This window comes from Maniola jurtina, chromosome 2 (genome assembly GCF_905333055.1).
Source record: "Maniola jurtina chromosome 2, ilManJurt1.1, whole genome shotgun sequence".
NCBI classification, from domain to species: domain Eukaryota; kingdom Metazoa; phylum Arthropoda; class Insecta; order Lepidoptera; family Nymphalidae; genus Maniola; species Maniola jurtina.
The window spans coordinates 8224162-8236189 of NC_060030.1; the positions used below are offsets into that span (position 1 = coordinate 8224162).

The 12028-nt window shown below is 36.5% G+C and overlaps 1 protein-coding gene across 2 annotated transcripts; it reads left to right on the forward strand.

Annotated features, from left to right (window-relative positions):
- The first annotated feature begins 199 nt into the window (after positions 1-199).
- Positions 200-9681, forward strand: LOC123872619 (oocyte zinc finger protein XlCOF6-like). Of its 2 annotated transcripts, XM_045917004.1 has the most exons (11): positions 200-539; positions 1224-1421; positions 2114-2147; positions 2892-3120; positions 4829-5077; positions 5904-6077; positions 6628-6831; positions 7290-7460; positions 7792-7981; positions 8525-8686; positions 9492-9678. In XM_045917004.1, the coding sequence occupies exons 1-11, from the start codon at positions 411-413 to the stop codon at positions 9552-9554; spliced, it is 1803 nt and encodes a 600-aa protein (XP_045772960.1). In that variant the 5' UTR covers positions 200-410; the 3' UTR covers positions 9555-9678. The 2 variants fall into 2 exon arrangements, with proteins under 2 accessions (XP_045772960.1, XP_045772967.1); XM_045917011.1 differs by lacking the exon at positions 4829-5077 and having other exon boundaries at positions 9492-9681.
- Positions 9682-12028: the final 2347 nt, after the last annotated feature.

Consider the following 12028-nt stretch of genomic DNA (forward strand, 5'->3'; position numbering starts at 1 on the left):
GGCTATACATAGACAATAGAATAGACAATTAGGCAAGCGGAGGCACACAGTATGTGGGTCCATGTGTGGGTCTGTGTCTACAGGCTCTTAAAAGCTAGAATCTAGAGCCATAAAAAAAGCTAAAAAAAAGCTGTAAATCTGCGATGATGGGTAAATCTGTGTGTGTGTGTGGTTGTCAAACTCGGTGGTCAAACACAAACTGTCAATCTGTCAATAATGGCATCTGTGAATGGCATCAAATGTGCATCAAATCAAATTTATTTTTGCATTTGTTCATTATAAAATTCGGAAATTTATAGCGGTGATTTATAGAAACAAAATGAAAAAAGAAAAGTTCACAACAGAAGGCTTGTAGTGCTTCAATTAACACCTTTTCAGTATTGTGTCATGCATTGTACTTACTGTGCTAAATGAAAATGGCTCAAAATATAAAGGATTTGTGTCGACTCTGTGCTAAAGGCGAAGGATTTACCAAAGATTTGATAGATGATTGTAATAAGAATATTCTCAAAATGATACAGGAATATGTACATATATCCGTAAGTAACAGTGGTTTATCTTTCAAATAGCTGGGTAGTGTGGCTAATTCTGTTGTACACTATCTCTAAACATGACGGGACTAAATGCCCGTCCCTATCCCATTCAAAATGTAGCATAATACTGGCCATACGCTATCAAGTTGACTGTTAACAGTGGACTTTAAGCTGCATCCAGTAAACTTGACAGTGTATGCCTATTAGTTTACTGAACGCTGATTCAAGTCTGCTGCAAACTTGACAGTAAACTTGATTGTACGTACGGCCCGCGTATGAGTAAGACTTTGGATATTGTGTGCAAATTGCATAGAATTAGCCACATTGTTTCAATATTAGTAAGATAGATGTTTTTTCAAGCATTGATTGTATTATTTAACTAATACTACATCATAGTCTTCATCATCAACATATTGAACGCTAGAATTGTACCTCTTATCCATTTGTTCTTAAAATTGTATGCATAAAAGTCAAAATAGGCTGATCATTAAAATTGGTACATAAAAGTATAAATAAACTGATCAACATACCAGTGGACAGATTAAAAGGACTGAGCTTATTGATTTTCTTTATAATAATATAAACCCCAACTAAGAAAAGATTTTTGAGAAACAACCAAAGTAAAATAGGTAGGTCAGCTTTTTATTATACTGAATATTAATAAGCGTTATACTTAATATTTGTTTTCAGATAAATGAAAATGATAATTTACCCACAAAGGTGTGTTTAAATTGTGAGGAGAGAGTAGTATCATTTGAGCTGTTTGTCTTAGAATGTCTGAAAGTGCAGGATACATTGAAGAAAATGTGTTTAGGTGCATGTGAAGTAATGCCCATTAAGTTCGAAGATGGAATGATTGAGTTTGGAATACCACCAATCAAGTCTGAGGTTAGTTGGTTTGTGGACTTATTATAAACAGAAATCCATATTGATACTAATTAATATAAATGTGAAATTGTGTCTGTTACCTTTTTGCAGCCCATCTGTGTAACCAATTTTGATAAATTTTGGTACAGAGATAGTTTGCATCCTGGAGTAGTGGCATAGGCTATTTTTTGTCCCTGAAAATCAAAAAGTTACCACTGCATTATTTTTAACTGAAATCCAAGTATCATCTGGCATCATCAAGTACACAATACTCATTACTGTCAGATGCTTTTAATGTGAAAGAAAGAAAATGCAATTTTTTATACAATAAAGTTTTAAAGTTTTGTACTACTTTGAGCATGCACCTGCTACAGGATTTATATATTTATTATTATTCTTATTCATACATATTATCATACAGTTATAAACAAAAGTTGAATATAAACAAGTAATTTAGGCAGTGTTGCTAACATTATATAATAATGCAATCACACTGTATTATATTATAAAGGCGAAAGTTTGTCTGTGTGTATGTTTGTTATTCTTTCACGCAAAAACTACTGGCTGGATTTGTCTGAAATCTGAAATGGAGATAAATACCCTGTGTTAATGCATAGGCTACTTTTCATCCTAGGGTATCAGCTAGTAAAGTATAAATTTTATACTGATAAGGATATATAATTAAAACTAAAGCTAATTTTTGCTTGTTTAAGGTTAAAGTAGAAATGATGCCAGAAGAATTAGTAAGTAAGTATAATATAAAAATATATTTAAAAAAGTAGTGTTTGCCCACGACATGGTCCATATAATATTTCTTACACATACACACACATAAAGTTAAAATGGTGAGTGAGATCTCATTTTAAACACATTATACTTTATTTTGAGAGTTACTTACCTAAAAAGAAAAAATAGAACCCTTATAGGATCACTTTGTTGTCTGTCTGTCTGTCCATCCGTCTGTCCATCCGTCTGTCCATCCGTCCGTCCGTCCGTCGGTCCGTCGTGTCTGTCAAAAAAACCTATAGGGTACTTCCCGTTGACCTACAATCATGAAATTTGGTAGGTTCGTAGGTCTTGTAGCACAAGTAAAGGAATAAATCTGAAAACCGTGAATTTGTGGTTACATCATTAAAAAATAAATAAAACGTGTTTCAATTTTCAAAGTAAGATAACTATACCAAGTGGGGTATCATAATATGGAAGAGCTTTACCTGTTTATTCTAAAACAGATTTTTATTTATTTTTATGCATAATAGTTTTTGATTTATCGTGCGAAATATCGGAAAAATTACCCGAGTACAGAACCCTCGGTGCGCGAATCTGACTCGTACTTGGCTGGTTTATTCAGATTTAACAGCTCCAATTTTGATTAAAATTTTTCCACCTGAGTTACAGCTTCACCGAAATGACTGAAATACAAAATTAAATATTGCCAGTTTTTTTTCAAAATCATTTTTTTCGTCATTAATTACAAATATTGTTTTATAGATGTTATAAATAATGAAGAACCATTTGGAGATGATTATGAAGACGATGACTACAGAAACAGTGACACAAAACTAGACAGTGACAGTGATCTTAGCGATGTTGTGACATTAGCAACACTTAAAAAAACAAAGACGAAAAAGAGTAAACGAAAGCAAATAAGTGAACAAGAGAAAATAGAGTTTAAGAACATACTCAAGAAATCCAACTTGAATGTTAAAGATTTTGTCAAGTAAGTTAAGCTATTCAGGTAGAATAACCATTTGTGCCCTTAAAAATATGTGATTTTTTAAATTGGGAAAGGTTTCTCCATAATGTTCTCCAAAGATGTGTAAAGTCTGCCAATCCACACTGGACCAATGTGGCAGAATGTGGCCTAAACTCTTCTCATTCTCAGAAGAGATCTGTGCTCAGTAGTTGGCCGGCGATAGGTTGATCATGATGATGATGCTTTTAATTATAATAGCTTTTTTTAAATTCTAAGAAACAAAAGGATAAAAAAAACTATGCCTCTCGTTCACACTAATCATCCTTTCTATTTGCATTGTTGGAATAAGGAAGGATGTGAAAGAGAGGCATTGTTTTTTTATCCTTTTGTTTCCTAGAAAAGAGGGTGTTCTGGGTAGTTCTGGCACATGGTCGTAGTGAAGAGTTTCTGTTATTTTCACAAATTTTAAGTGTGACAAGCACAGTGATGTTTCTAGCATTCCAACGTACAAAAAACTAGCAGTTTAACTAGCAGCATGATAATCTTCAAAATTATTTGAAGTAAACTAATCTACTGAAATTTGCACCTTGATATGCAAAAATTTTCAAAAGAAAAATAAAACCGACTTCAAAAACCAAAAACACTAAAAAGTAGAAAATAATTTTTGTTTAGCTACACATGTAATGTACCTAGGTATGAAGTCGAGCGAGCATATTAAAACAAAATTAGAAATCCAAGAGTGAAGCTCGCCCGACTTCATACCTAGGTACATTACATGTGTAGCTAAACAAAAATTATTTTCTACTTTTTAGTATTTTTGGTTTTTGAAGTCGGTTTTATTTTTCTTTTGAAAATTTTTTATTTCACAATTTTTAGTGGCCCCACTGTACTATAATATGCTATGCCCAATTAAAACCCTACTGTTTACTAAGCTATTACACTGATCGCGAGCAATTTGCTCTTATCCATTGAGGAGTTCTGTTCTCCATCTCCGAAGATATTCATCAGATCTTCACCAAATTTATATGGGACCACCTGCACAGGTGTATACCCTTATTATACCCTTTCAAACAAAAAAAAATTTTCCAAATCGGTCCAGGGGTCTTTGAGTAATCGGGGAACATACATAAAAAAAAAAAAGATCCCGACGAATTGAAAACCTCCTCCTTTTTTGGAAGTCGGTTAAAAACGATTATAATACCAGAATTACGAAACAAAGAGTGATGTGTTATACCTCATTTAAATTGGCATTAAATCAGCAAGTTTTTCTGATACAGGGTCACTTTTCCGTAGTACATTTTTTTTTCACAGTGCGCTTTTAAAGTGACATTTAATTTTTGGTAACGCTTTAAAAGTTTTGGAATAAAATTAATTGCTCTTGTAATTTGGTAGCCAGAGCCTCAATAGAAGGTTTGTAGTGCTGATATCGATGTAGTGCACAGCATCGTTTGTTTTATTGTTTTTTATCTCATTTTTTTTTTATTAGTCTAATTGTAAGAGAATCTGATATTTTGTTAAAAAACCCAAAAATATTCATAACTCTTAGGGCAATTTAAATATGGCCATGCTGTAGAAATTTTTTTTGCTAGAAATGACCTCTTCTATCTCCCTATTTCGTTTGATCCACGATTTTTTGACCACCCTGTATATATCTACCTAAGGTACACCTTAATAATGTTACAATTGTATACTATACAGTATATTAAAATGTATTGTTAATTTGAATTTTTAGACTAGAATGTAATATGTGTGAAGAAGCCATGTCAACGTGGAGCGCTTTAAGAGTTCATTACGCCAAAGTACACAAAAGCAAGCCCATGGTGTTTTGTCTGTGCGGCTTTATCATCCGGTCTAAAAGTGTTCTTTACAAACATGTATCAGATCACCGAATAGAAAGTCGTAAACTTAAAAAAAATGACTCTGATTCCGAAAAAACTGAAGAATCAAAGTATTCAAGTTTAAATGTCAATGATTTTGTAAAGTATGTATACTCTTTTTTTATCTATATATATATTTTTTAATTTAAGGTCGGAAACATACATTATAACTCATCCGATCCGATGTCAAGTGTATTAAATTAAATACATAATTGTGCCTCAGTTCAACTTAATGCAGTACATATCCAGTGGGGATGTGTACCGCATATCATACGACTCAAAACAGCACTCACAGCCGAGAAAAATGTGCGAATGACGAGTACACGTACTAATTAATTACTGAGTACCGCAATTCGATGACGTCACAATGTGAGCGAGAGAGAGAGAGAGATGGATACGATATATATAATGTGAGAGCGAAAGGAATGAATTTCATTGGGTTGCACAGTTAAGTCGCATAGGTTACAAATATTTGCGGTAACAATACATACCTACCACTAATAGTATCGTGTTTGTAATAGTAGAAAGTGGTGATAGCCTAGTGGTTAGAACGTCGTCCTAGGTCGGGGGTTCGATCCCGGGCACGCACCTCTAATTTTTCAGAGTTATGTTTGTTTTAAGCAATTAAATATCCCTTGCTTTAACGATAAAGGAAAACATTGTGAAGAAACCTACATGCCTGAGCTTTTGCCAAACCGCGCTGAACCAGCATGGTAGACTGGCCTAAGCCCTTCTCATTCTGAGAGGAGACCCGTGATCAGTATGGTCCGGCGATGATTTGATGATGATGATGATGATAATATTGTATGGTGGTCAGCAAAAAACCGCCTTGGCAAACCAAAAACGCATGGTTCGGATGAGTTGTAAGTATGTTAACGGCTTAATACTTGTTAACATGGGTGTATATTATGCAATATACGATTCTTACAGTTTCACATGCACATACTGTCAGAAGGAATGCACAAGCTGGTACAGTTTGAAGTCCCATTGCGAAGGAAAACACAACACAACGCCAGTGGTTCGCTGTAGCTGTGGCATTACCTTAAAATCTAAATCTGTTCTTTACAAGCATGTCCAGGATCACAAGAATCCCAATGTCATCTGGTGAGTGTTAATAAGGCCGCGGATACATCTGTAAGTTTTACTCACGTAAGTAGCTTACATGATTAACTTGAGACTTTACTAATGTAAACACTCTTTTAAGTACATTTCATTAGTTTTGTTGTCAATTAGTTACGTAAGCTACTTACATGAGTAAAACTTACAAGTGTAATTGCGGCCAACAAATATTTTGTTTATGATTTTGAATATTGACTACCCTAAAATAACTATATTTAAATGCTAGCTGATGCCGCGTTTTTAGTGGTACTAAAATTCCAGTTTGGCTCTTGTCGTCCATACTCTTGGCGGAAGGGGTTTATATTCATTAGACGATGCCTGCAACTTTGTTCGCCCAAGTTTCGGTTTTTTGAAAATCCCATGGGGAACTCATTGATTTTCCCAGTCAAATAGTTGCCTATGTCATTTCCCGGCTTGCTAACCGTCTCTGTACCTACCCGTCAAATTTTTAATATTATAATATTAGTATGGATATGGATTAGTATAAATATTTCTAGTCACTAATGATAAAGAAACAATAATATTTTCTTTTTAGTTGTGATAAATGCCCACGTATAACTAAAACGGAAGCAGCAATGAACAAACACAAAATGAGGCATGTACCAAAGTCTGAAAGAAAGTTCTGTTGTTCTGCGTGCGATAAAGTGTTCAACTCTAAGGACATGCTCAAATCACACGAAAGGTCGCACATACCGATTGAAGAAAGGAAAATATACCGATGTGAAATATGTGATCTGAAGTAAGTATTGACATAATTTTTTTTAAATAGTTTTTGATCTATGATCCCTTCACCGGCAACACCGAAATCGATATATGAATCTTTTTTTAACAGTCTAAGCGATTGATGGTGAAGTAATACCATTACCTACGAAAACACTTAACACTGACACTTAATATTGCCTGCCCCAAAACAGTTAACTAAATATACTTTTTATTTAATGCACACATACTTAGCTTCATCTCCACTGTGTATTGTGTTCAAATTTATGTGGAGCGATTCTCCGTGAGGATTCGTGCGTGGATTCGCGATTTCCATTCGCGTGTCCATCTGCGGCCGAAGGGCCGTGAGATTAGTGGCTGACGCATTGCGTAATGCGTGTGTTGATGACTACGCCTTGATCGTGGAGATGTTGACGTTACTTCGCTTCTACAGCGAATCGCATAGTTTTACTACCAAAAACATTACGTTACGTGCAGATTCACGACTCGGTCGTCAGCAGCGTCGCATAAGCGCGTAGTGCACGAGAAAATCAAGAGCTACGTATGCGACCTGTGCGGCTACGCGTGCGGCACCAACGGCGAGCTGCGGCAGCACCGCGCCATACACAGCGACGACAAGCCCTTCGTCTGCAGGACCTGCTCCAAGCCGTGAGTTTGTTACTGATAGAGATCGAGAGCTACGTGTGCGCTAACAACGGCGCCACGTGCATTGCATTGCAAGAATTAAATCACAATTGGGCAAGAAAATGGGGCATTTTTAAATAAAACCCGTATAGTATAGGCGAATACATTTATTTGGTCAAATTCAATTTAATAATAATAGTTTTCATACAATACTTTATATCATTCACGATTGAACAGATTAATAATTTTAATTTTTGTAGAAAGCTTCTAGTTTTCCCAAATAAATATGGATTTTTCTTCCAGAAAAAGTGAGATATCATTGGGCATGTCAATAAACTTCAATGGTGGTTCACAGATTCAAAACGTACTCGAATCTGAAGACGCACATGGACACGCACGAGGACACGTCGTACGTGTGCTTCGTGTGCAGCCGCGTGCTCAACAGCCGCCGCACGCTGCGCAAGCACCTGCTGGTGCACGAGGACAAGTGCCGCCACGTGTGCTCCTACTGTAACAAGGCCTTCAAGCGCAGGCAGACGCTCAAGGTAACTTATTTACTTTTCTCCCGCCATTTCGTCCACTTGGATTCAAATTCAAATCCCTTTGGATTTTATCCTTTCTTAGTGATGGTCTACGTTAAGAAACTCACAATCTGATGGATAGAGATTATCGGTGGGACATAGCTGCGCTGGGTAGTTAACCGAACTGCAAAAGCCATCAGATTAAAAATATTGGAGGTCATATTCACAAGGGACGGATAGAGAAATCGATTGAAGCAGTCCCGGAGGACAAAGGGCTGTAGCGCCGTTGATAATGATCTTAATGTTGAAAAAGAACCTGCAAATTCTCCTAGACCTCGCCTTAACTTTTAACTATCTTACTTAAACAAACAAATTAAAGAATATTATATTACTCCCCTTTTCCCCTCCAATTAAGTGTAAACCTTGTGCCAGGAGTGGGTACGACAATAGTGCAACGGGTGGGGGTTTGAACCGCCGTCCTTTCGGAATTCAGTGCGCTCCTCTGCCGTTGAGCTATCGAGGCTTATTTAAACTATAAACTTTTATCTATTTGTGTGATTCGCTCAGGTGCACATGTACACGCACACGGGCGACAAGCCGCTCACGTGCAAGTGGTGTGATGAGCGCTTTTCATACGCGTCCACACTGCGCTCGCACCGCCTGCGCTGCCATCCCGACAAGATGGCCGTGCAGTACTCCTCCTACAACACGCACGTCGTCATGCAAGAGGTAAGCAGGAATGTATCTATCCGCGTAATTTATTCTGGTGCACATTTATACACGCACATGGGTGATATTACTTACGAATCTATACTCTATAGTTCTATACTAATAAATAAAATTGAGGTGTCTGTCTGTAATTTCGAAATAACTACCTCATATTAAGCTCATATGGTTATTTGAACTGTACCATAACTGAATCACACGTTTTCTAACATTTTGTCTATCTGTCTGTCTATTTGAACGGGCTAATCTTCGGAACGGCTGAACCTATTTTGACGGGACTTTCACAGACAAGTAGAGGATTAACCAAGGCGTAACATAGGCTACTTTTTACCCGACTTTCAAAATTGGAGTTGCGTTTTTCTACCTATGTACACCGGACATCTCCGAGATTTCTGAATTTTCTCAATCCTAATGCTACAGGGGACCTGACCACCAAAGCTGATGGGATTTAGAAACTGTTGGTTGTAAATTGATATTGAAAGACAAAGTAAAGACTTTGTCGTTGACCTCGAGGACCCAACTCATCAATCCTGATGCTGTATAAAATTACATTCCTAAATCCTGCTGATCCCACGGGATTTTTAAAGCATCATCCGTTTAAATATTTTTACGAAATTTGGTATGGAATTACCTTGCATTACAGATGGGCTAAACTGATAGTGTCCTGTGAAATCAAAAGTTCCCACGGGATTTTTAAAAGCCTTAAATCACGCGGACGAAGCTGCGGTCATCACCTACTCATGAATAAAACACTTCTTTCCAATGTACGCAATGAATATACTTATGTAAACTTTTTTATTTGTTCCAGGGATTTATAAAAAACGACATGCCTCTGAACATTGCGAAAACCGACGTGGATGCTATTCAATAATATTTGTATTATTTATAATCTATATCATAATAATTATTATTTATCATTAGAAAAAATATTGTCTCCCAGATAGTCTTAAGAAGTATTAATCATGATTTTTTGTTTAATAAACAAGTATCATTTTAATTTACAATATAAATGTATTTTTATTATACTCTCATACGGTAGTAGTAAGTGAATTTAACCAAGGTTGTAAGAATAATTAATTATAGGTACATACATACATACATTTAAAAACACATATACAAAAAGTTTTAATAAAACCGGTTTAGCTCTTTTCGCGGATTACTGTATACCGACATACAACAGAAAAGCTAGTAGAGTAGCGAGTTTTTTAAGTAAAATGTTTCCACTCAAACTTTTCAGTATTTTTATCGCCGTCATCGTTTAAGTTCTTCATGTGGAGCACAATGTTCATGCATGAAAGAAATGTGGGACAGTTTCACTTCTTATGAGTGACACGTTTAGAAGCTACGCTTTTGACGACGTACCACACATTCACAGCGTATTGGATTGAAGCCAGTAACATGCGGCGTACTGCGAGAGTGAATAGAGAAATTTTTCCAGCGAGTATTGGCGGTGGATCCAAGCGGAGATAAGGGCGGTCGGCCGTCAGCGAGTTGGCGCGCCGCCAACATCCATCCCTGCCGCACTCCCCAACCCTCCATTTAACAAATTACATAACGCAGTAAAAACGCTACATTAGTTACGTCACGTTGATAGTTCATGCGATAGCTTATCGCCCGCAAGCTTATTAACTTGCTCTAATACGTACTTACTTTATCTTGAATAGACTTGCGACTAAACATGGACAATATTTTTTTAATATGCACCTACTCTAATAAGAAAGAAGGCAGGCCTTGTTAAGGTTATCTCACAAGTTTTTATCCTGATTGTAGTGTCAAATCAGGCCAATAGTTTTTTAATTGTAAGTTTGAGTATATCAAGCTAGGCTTAGGTACCTACTAGAAAATCTTCATCACTTGCCATGTCTGATAGAAGCCAAGCTCTAGTCTATATATAACTTTAATAAAAGATCTCGGGATGTGTAGCAGGAGCAGTCGGTCATTTGAAACTAACTACCATGTTCAATTATTTAGTTCCTAGCTTCATGGATAAACATGTAATATGTCTCCTTTTGCTTTCTAAGCGGTAGCCTGGGGTGGTAAAGCTAATGATAGGTAGGTACCCAAGAGTAGGTAAGTAGGAAGGGGACAATAATAGTTTAACGCTTAAATTCCCGTCCGCTCCTTAACCGTTAAGCTACCTTCCAAATGAATAATGAAAGTAGGTAGGTATAGATCGGGACGGTCTTATTTGTTAGTATAAAAGATTTAAGATTATTATCAGCCACGGTTCAGTTTTATTTCGTTTGTGTAGATGAACGTAATTTTACCCTCACGCACATTCAATACACTCGGAACGGCGAGCGCGGCGTGGTCCGCAGAATACAGATTGCGTATAAGTTTCCCCGCTTGTTACAAACTGCAGGTCAATAGGAACGTTCGTTGGAAGCAAAACGTAACTGGTTGCTTTTTATTTTCTTTCATAACTTATTTCTGTGCCTAGGTAGTATTTAGTCCTCATTGCTGAGGGTCCTGATCCCTTTCCATTAATCACATAATGGTAGTTTTCTTGGAATATTACTGCGGTGGTTCCTAGATCCTTGCGCATACAACTCTACTACGGGTACAGTTTCAACTGTAAGTTACTATCAGATGTTAGTAATAATAATATTAAATGATTCATCGTTAGGTATCAAAAAGATCATAAATTACTTAATCTATGTTTTATACATTTTTCAATACGCCTGATGCCGTATTGACGCATACTTCTACCTACGCTCGTATTCCAATTTCCAGCGCATTAAAATCTAAGTAAGGATAGTCAAAATAACTTAGACTGCTTTTTTCAATTGAAAGTAGTTTTAATTCGATAAGAGTTTTGACTGGCACAAAATATATTATGCAGCTCTTTGGAGTAATGTGCGAGCATCATAGTATTCATTGGTTTGAATAAAACCAGTGAGTTGGAACCGCACCATTCCATTCGTTCAGTATGTTACAAGTATGATGTTTACTTTATAGTTCATAGCTACTATCCATACTCCATACTATAATAATAAAGTGTGTCTGTCTGTCTGTATGTCTTTTTTACGGCCCAACAGTTTAACTGATAGTGATGAAAGATACACAGTTTAACCCTTAAACCTCGGGGCACACACAGGCAACTTTTAATCCCGGAAAATCAAAGAGTTCCCACGGGATTCTTAAAGGCAAATCCGTTGACATAAAATTTGATACAGCAGAGGTAACATGCGTCACGGAAATTGACACAGGCAATTTTTTATCCCAGGAAATCAAAGAGTTTCCACGGGATTATAAAAACCTAAATCCACGAGGACTAAGGCGCGGGCATCATCTAGTAACTAGTTGAACATAATATTATCTTCTTGGAGCAGTGTGATATTTTAT

Excerpts from the sequence above, each read along its gene's own strand:
- LOC123872619 (XM_045917004.1), top strand. The coding sequence starts at position 411 with ATGAAAATGGCTCAAAATATAAAGGATTTGTGTCGACTCTGTGCTAAA. Across the intron at positions 6,832-7,289 it reads TGTGAAATATGTGATCTGAA|ATTCACGACTCGGTCGTCAG; the intron begins GTAAGTATTGAC and ends CGTTACGTGCAG. Across the intron at positions 7,982-8,524 it reads AGCGCAGGCAGACGCTCAAG|GTGCACATGTACACGCACAC; the intron begins GTAACTTATTTA and ends TGATTCGCTCAG.